The 8,007-nt window shown below is 41.8% G+C and overlaps 1 protein-coding gene across 1 annotated transcript; it reads left to right on the plus strand.

Annotated features, from left to right (window-relative positions):
- The first annotated feature begins 330 nt into the window (after positions 1 to 330).
- LOC134451666 (uncharacterized) lies at positions 331 to 7,570 on the plus strand. Its single transcript, XM_063202116.1, has 9 exons — positions 331 to 527; positions 783 to 1,059; positions 1,272 to 1,449; positions 2,521 to 2,597; positions 3,003 to 3,183; positions 5,321 to 5,566; positions 5,848 to 6,019; positions 6,387 to 6,535; positions 6,732 to 7,570. The coding sequence occupies exons 1-9, from the start codon at positions 478 to 480 to the stop codon at positions 6,920 to 6,922; spliced, it is 1,521 nt and encodes a 506-aa protein (XP_063058186.1). The 5' UTR covers positions 331 to 477; the 3' UTR covers positions 6,923 to 7,570.
- Positions 7,571 to 8,007: the final 437 nt, after the last annotated feature.

The following is an 8,007-nucleotide window of genomic DNA, read 5'->3' on the forward strand; positions in this document are numbered from 1 at the left end:
CTTGTGGCTCCTGTGTTTCTTTTATGTATATGCTGTAGTTTTCGGTTTTCATCTTAAAATTCATCTTGTAATTATTGCTCTTCAATTGAGTTTTCAGGCCTGTCCCTCCAAACCTCAGTGTGCCAGCGTTCAAGATGTGTCTTGCCAGACTGACCCACCAGAAATATCCACCGTTGGAATACAAGTCTCTATTGACGACACCTTTCCACCTCACAGCAGAAGCACAGGTACTATACGATAGTCCGTGTCTACTTCCCGCACAAGGCACATTAGTTGCCATTTGGTGTGTTTTTGAGTAACCATCGTTTTTCTGTGACAGACACACCGATTTCGTCTGTGATTCACAGCGATGTCTGTGCCAGCACCGAACCGGAGACGGTCGAAAGATTTCCCTTCGATACCTACGAGCGACCGAGCAAGAGGCCACGTCTGGACCTGGAGGAGGAAGCAGAGAACCTCTTGGACAGCAGCTCATTGATGGACATCGGGGAGACGGTGACCATCAAGACTGAGTCAGCAAATGTGATGTGAGTTTTTGGGACTTTTTTGGGGGGGTTGAACCTTTATTATGACAGGTGACAGTGACACTGTGAGAGGAGACGGATTAGTCTCTAGATTGTACTTTGACTCGTGCCAAATGCATGTTTTCTTGTTCCCATTCCAGTTTTCTGTTTCATATCTTCTCTTCCTAATTCAGTAGTGTGACTGGGGGTTTTATACATGCTTGCAGGATTAAAACAATTGATTAACACTCTTTGCCAAATACTTATCATTTGTAACAGCGCAGAGCCCCCTACACCTGTCCAAAAGACTCCTACGTATATCGTCTACGAATCCTGCTTAAGGGAGCTGCTTACAGAGTGTCCAGACTGCAAGATGAAAGCAGATGTCCGCATGAGACGTTGGGGCACATTCCTGACTGTGCTGCAGAATTGCCAATATTGTCAGTACTCTCGACGATGGAACAGCCAGCCTGTTCTTGGAAGCACTCCTGCAGGGAACCTACAACTGGCTGCGGCCATTTACATCAATGGTGCATCTTTCACCAACATCGAAAAGGTAACGGTTGAAGACAGAATTGCTCTTTTTTTATATACCGTATATGGGGCTTTTATGCCTTATTTGATAGAACAGTGTGAGATGGTGACAGGAAGCGAGCGGGAGAGAGAGACGGGGGAGGATCAGGAAATGACCTTGGGCCAGAATGGAACGCGGGTCCACTTTTCAACCAAAATTCACCAGGCACTTTTTTGTGTGTTTACCCCCTCTAGATTTTTAAGACGATGAACTTGAAAATATTCAAATGGCCGACCTTCCAAAAGTACGTCCAGAGGCACATAGAACCTGCTATCGTAAAGCAGTGGAGGGCGAGTCAAGACGGCCTGTTGGCAGAGCTTTCACAGCAGCAAAACATCATCCTTGGAGGTGGCATGAGGACCGACTCACCAGGTACTTAATATTAACAAGTTACTGTAATATTTTCAATGTTCATAAATGGCATTCAGCTGATATTATGTCTTAGTTTGCACTATTGTCTATCAAATGTATGGATGGAACGTCTTAGAATCTGAGAGAATCTTATTGTAGCTTGTACATGTGTGTTTTCACATTACATTACATTATTACATTACACTTAGCTGACGCTTGTATCCAAAGCGATATAGTACAGTATTTATTATTAGATTCAGTGTACTGGCTACGGTCCCTGGAGCAATGTGGGGTTAGGTGCCTTGCTCAAGGGCACTTCAGCCATGGATGAAGGTTCTGGTAAGGGTGGGATTTGAACCTGCAACCCTCTGATCTAAAGGCCAGTGCTCTAACCATGACTGACCCTGTGTTCTGCATCATAGTTTGCTGGTTCGGAGTGTCATTTTTCCTTTTCATTTTTCTGCACTTTGACACTGTCCCATTGGCAGAAGCGTGTTTCCACTATACATTCCTTCTACCATCTATGGGTTTGCCATGTTGCATGTGCCCCATACTTATTGTTTGTCCTATACTCATGAAAGCCATCCGGGTACTTTGCTCGTAAATGGGTCATTTCACGTGAAATCAGACAATTTTGGACCCGACCGACCCGGATTTCAATCATACTTGGTGTGCCTTTTTAGTAGCAAGGTAGCACCCCAGAACTGCATTGGTTTGAATCTGACATGAATATTAAGGGAGAAACAGACTAGCGAAGGTTTACAAATTAGGGTAGGACACTATACATTCAGCCTTGATTATATCAGTCAGTGTAAGTCACAAAAAGATGTCTGTGGTGTTGTTTGAAAGCTCTTTTCTGGCTCTACATATTACAGAATCAGCTTGGAATACAATAAACCTCAGAATATGAATTAGGATGAAATTTAAAATTGAATATCTAAAAAACGTATCTTTTAAAATGCTCAGTTTCTTGTGAATTGTCTTGCATTGGCTGTTTTCCCCCATAAAAGGGCGTAACGCACATGGAAAACGTCACGCCTTTCATGATGGTGTAAAAATTGTAATGTGTGTATATTCTATTTCTTTTGGTAGGCCTCTTTGCCAGGTTTGGCAGCTACGCCATGATGGACCTCAGAAATAACAAAGTCATCGATGTTCAGCTAGTTGAGGTAAAAAAAAAAAAGAATGCTGGGAGGGAGGCTATAGTAATATAGTATTTCATCATAGATGGTTTCTGCAAATGGACATGAGACTCAAACAATGTGTCATTTTTAGAAGGAGACAAGGGTATTGTATGCAAACAGGCAGTTCAGATAAACAATACATTTAAAACACAAGAAATGTTCAAAATGACACATTCATAAGAAACAAGCAAGATTAAAGTCCTAATTCATCCCCTTTGGGGACAGGCAGCCAAGTTCATGAATCCAAAAACATTCTCTCTACAGTATTTTTAGAAGCCCAGAGAGAACGACATGAGGCACAATCCCGTAATAACAACAGAGCCTATGTTACATATTCAAAGCAAGCTGGTTTCCTAATCTTTCCTTTTGCACTTTTGAATTGGTGACTAGAGCAGTACGTGCGGTGGCGTTGACAACATGGAGGTAAAAGGCCTGGGAAGGAGTCTCACTCTGCTGAAGGATCATGACGTGAGACCTGACACCGTCGTCACAGAGACTCGACCCGAGATAGAGGAGTTCCTGCGAGAGGCTGCCTTCACACACTACTATGATGTCGGACACATTGAAAAAGGTATGTTGTCTGTGGTGTGTTGTAGGGCAGGGTATTGCAGCCATGTTCCTCTATCGATTCGATTTCGATTCTTAGGGCTTTGAATCGATTAATCACGATTCAATTCGATTCGATTAATTCCGAATCGATTCAATCCGTTCCCTTCTTGGTGCCAGGATTTCCCCCAAAAGATGCTGTTGCCTATTTTTATATAAAAATGTCAAAGGGCTGTGGCTTGACAGTGTTAACAGATTGCTAATTTGTAATAAGTAGGCCTAGGCCTAATTGACTAATACCTACTGGGTATTTTCCATAGACCTAAATTAAACAAAAAGGAAAAGAACCAAAACATCGATTTTGTGCCCTGTGAATCGATTATGTGAATTTTAGATTAAATCGATAGATTATCAATTAAATCGATTATTTTGCCTAGCCCTAGTGTGTTGTGATGTTGTTTGGTGTTGTTGGGGCTGCCCAGTACAGATACGACATTACACATATCTAAAAACGGTAAGTAAAAGAAATCAAACTCCGCCTACCCAATGCAAAGGATTGGGTTCAAGTTTGTTCTCCTATGGGGGAGTTGTCACTGCCGGTTTACTTATAACGTTAGAACCAGGGGGTCAGGATTTGGCTGATAAGCTTCGCCGATTAGCAAGGGATTTCCTCGTCGCAATTCCACCACCACTTCGCTCAAAGAGGGTGGACGGGGTTGGTGGGTGCGCGAGTTTAGTGTTGGGCACACATACCTATACAGGTGTGTGGTTGGGCACCTCCATGCATCCAATGCCCGTCTTCCATATATCTTTCTGGTCAATCGTAAGTCAGTCATTAACATGGTACGTAATTGGCTGAGTAAACTGGTGATGGAAACGACTGAAAAATGCGTTCAATTTTGGCTGAATTCAGTGGCCTAGCATTTCCCATTGAAATGACTGGAGGCGGGACTTATTCACTCTCTCCAGTTCTTATACTACCTCCCTGGTTAGAACCTCTCTGGAGTTGTCCCCTCCTTCCTCTCTCTCTGTTGCGTTTCGTAGCGGCTTGCATAAGATGTGCGCTACCGCCATCTACAGCGCAAAGGGATCTTCATTTATTCTCAACCTTAAGTCTCATAAAGGTCTCCTATCTTAACCCATTGAGGTCTAAGTGCCCTTGAGAGGGCAATTTGACATGTCTCTAAAAACAAATCTGTAACTCTGTGAGGTTTTGTCATTGAAACACATAAGTTACACCATTAGAAACCTCAGACCTTCCAGATTTCAAATATATATATATTAAATAAATTATATAGCTGGCCCAATTTAAAGAAAGTGAAAAGAAATCTTCGCATATTCTGTACTCTCTGCCTGTAGCAGCCACACCTATAGCTATTCACATGTAAAGTACCAGTGCTTGAGTGGCTATTCAGAGGTGACAACACGCCCCTTTCAGGTAGGGTAAACACAGCAGACGTAGAGTGACAGGGGGGTTGGGGCTATCAGAGCACATGGGGATTGACAGGGGGGTGTGGGCCATTAGAGGTTTTTCACACCTATCTCATTAGTATTCAAATGAGACAGGCAGTGGCAGTGACATAAGTCATTCTTTTTTGCATTTTGTATGAAAACAACAAAACGTTTCTAAATGCCCTTTTCACTTTTATGCTGCCAACACATTTGTTTATAAGATTCAAACTTCAAAAGTCTTGGCTAGATATATTTATTGTGTGTTTTCTTGAACTTTTTGAAGACGTCTGAACCCTGTTTTTTTGTACAGTTGTGTTTATACTCAATTTAAATAAAACATGTTTGTATGACATCCAATTTTTTTTCAGATTATTTCTTGTCAGGCTTTTCACAATACAACCATATATTCCACTTTTGCATAGATGCTTACTGTTAGCTGAAAATACTTGAAAATGTCAGGGTGGTGCAAGCAGCCTAAAAGCCTCTGAAAGGCCTTAGACCTCAGAGGGTTAAAGAACAAGTGCAATACTTTGAACATTGAGCCCCTTTTCTGAATAGTCTTCAGTAAAGTAGAGTGGTCCTCACCAACTTTTTTATGTTTGCTGCTGTCTCCGTTACTTGGCTAATTTGGATTTTGTAATCAACTGGCTTTATAATGTCTGTCTATGGGCATGTCCAAATCTGTTATTTTATTGATGTTATTGTTATAGGGCTTTCCAGGAAACTGAAAGTGATATCACAAAAGAAGAACTGCAGAAAAGTGAAGAAATGGCTCCCCACCATAAGAAAACACCTGTACTGGACAGCAGAGACCTCCACTACGGGACCGGAGAAAATGGCAAAGTGGATGTCAATCGTGAACCACATCCAGAACGTCCACGTCCACGACGACCCACGATTTCCTCAGTGTCTGCATCCTCCGCATACGGGCGACGAAGATAAATGGCTGGCAGCTGGTGCGTTCACACGAGAGATCCTTGAACTTGTAGTTGGTGTTGTAAACGTTTAATAAACTATGGTAAACATACGTTTTTCACTTGTTGAAAGGTTTTACCTATTTTATTCAATCAGGTTGGTTAAATAAAATATTGCATGAAGTTCTGAGTGTGCAATGATGACTGTATTCACAAGTGAAAGTAACCTGTTGAACTGGCGTAAGCATCTCACACGGTTTACATTTGTTGCAAATACGTGTTTTTGCCGTGAATTTATCATTGGCTCTTTTTGTCTCTGAAAGGATCACCAGCTGTCTCCAAATTGAGCAAGACACTAATGAACAAAAAGCTTCTGAATGATGTGGAGAGACTCAGCCCTCATCCCCACACAACTTCACTTCAGCACTTCCACAGTGTGAGCAAGCGATTCGCACCCAAACAGCAGATGTTTTCTTTTCAAAGATTTCTATGCAGGTACATGTCAACATGGAAGACACACTTTATTGCCTATATTGTCTATATTGCTCAAGGAAAGTTAAAGGTAGTGTTATTACGTGGGAGGTTAGGAAAATGCTTAACACAAGAAATATGTTATAGAAATTGTCAAATGTTTGTATGAATTTAAGCATAGTCAAATCAAAGCACTCAACGCGTTACAAAATAAAGACCTTTGGCCTAGGTCACAACAGAAAATGGGGGCTTCAAATCTTTGTTGCACTATGTAATGACAATACAAGGTTTTCTTTTCTATTATGTTACTATTATGTGTAAAGGAAGGGGAGGGGAAGGATTCTTACTGTGTACTTGATGATGATACTTTCCTGCTTGATCTCCCTCCAAGGTTGTATTTGGCAGCGCTGCACTTTAATGAAAACTCAGGCCGTCCCCAAGCGACCTCAGCTGATGGTGAGCCCCTGTTCAGGGTGGCGTTTCTCAAGTCCCAGACAAGAGAATGCACAGACAAGCCTGTGAAGGTCGAGCCAACGTATGGTAAGTGTTTGGGAAATGCATGCGGACAAGTTTTAGAAAACTAATTTTCAAGGAATTGTTTCAAATTCAAATCATGCAAGGTTAATGAATCATATTCAAAAACTAACATAGATTTTGTTAAAACAAATAGCAACCAATAACCAAAAAACAAGTTAGTACCAAATGTTTCATTTTTAATTGGATGATTCTATTCCAGGTTACGAGGAAGAGCTGGTGGACTTGGTGTTTGACAAGGTCTTCCCGGACCCCACTCCATATGTGGAAGAGGTGCTGAAGATCCCCAGACCTCCAGATGTGCCTTCACGCTTTGACCAACCGTGTAGTCAGGATGTTGTATTCGGCTACGTCTCCGTTATCAATCGAGGAGGCAGGCCTCCCCTCTATTGACCTCCTGATGTGCCTTCATGCTTTGACCAACCGTGTAATCAGGATGGTGTATCCGGCTACGTCTCCGGTACCAATCGAGGAGGCAGGCCTCCCCTCTATTGAACACATCGGAGCATCTCAGATGTGGAAGATGCACTATACCAGTTTTTGGCCCCGATACCGATATCCGATACCTGGCTGTGCAGTATCGGCCTCCCCTCTATTGACCTCAGCCTGAGTGAACTTTATTCCAAGTGAGAGGAAAAATCCCTCAAGCATCTCAGATGTGGAAGATTAATTTGTGCTCTTATTTAGAGCAGTTAGAGCACGGGCTAACGTTGAAACATTAGTCTACTGGCAATGTAAACAAAATCACCTATTAGTCTTCCACATCTAAGAGGGTCTTATGACTTTTCTTCTCACTTAGACATGACGCCCTACACATAGTGAAGAAAAGGAGCGTGGAGGATACCTCACTTTTTTATGTGAATTTTATTCCAATGCCTCAGCAGCACAACACAAGAGGGAAGGGCAACTGGTGTTTGAAGAAAAAAATGTATTGAGATCATCTCATTTCATTTTATCAATCTTTTTTTTTTTTTACTATCTCTGACATTTTGTTACGTTTCACCTGTACAGCTGAACATTACAAATAAAAAACATCAATCTTGTAAATGTTTTGAAGTTGCAAACGGTGACATTACTGCTCAAGTACCCGCATTTGCACAGACATATGCTAACCTAGGCCTACGAGTTCGGGTTTTATAAATTAGTCTAAATGTGCACTCTCGGTCTTCAGAACGTATTGGTTTTTTTTCTAGTGCCCAGCCCTCCCTCCACACATCTTATCTGGACACACCCATTTATTAATCCATTCCACACACGAAGGTCTGCCTCAAACAGAGTATATTGATTTCTATGTGATATGTAAGTAAAATAGGCTTTCTAGATGCTAGACCAACTACCTCCATGGAGTCATCAGGCCATGGCCGTTTGTTTGAAAAATTGTATCTAATGTTCCTCTGATGATATCTTAAGTAAAGTCTTTATAGGAATCCCTAACCCAGTATTCAAGTTTTCAACACCACAGTTGTTGACATGCACTG

Source organism: Engraulis encrasicolus, chromosome 1, assembly GCF_034702125.1.
Source record: "Engraulis encrasicolus isolate BLACKSEA-1 chromosome 1, IST_EnEncr_1.0, whole genome shotgun sequence".
NCBI lineage: Eukaryota > Metazoa > Chordata > Actinopteri > Clupeiformes > Engraulidae > Engraulis > Engraulis encrasicolus.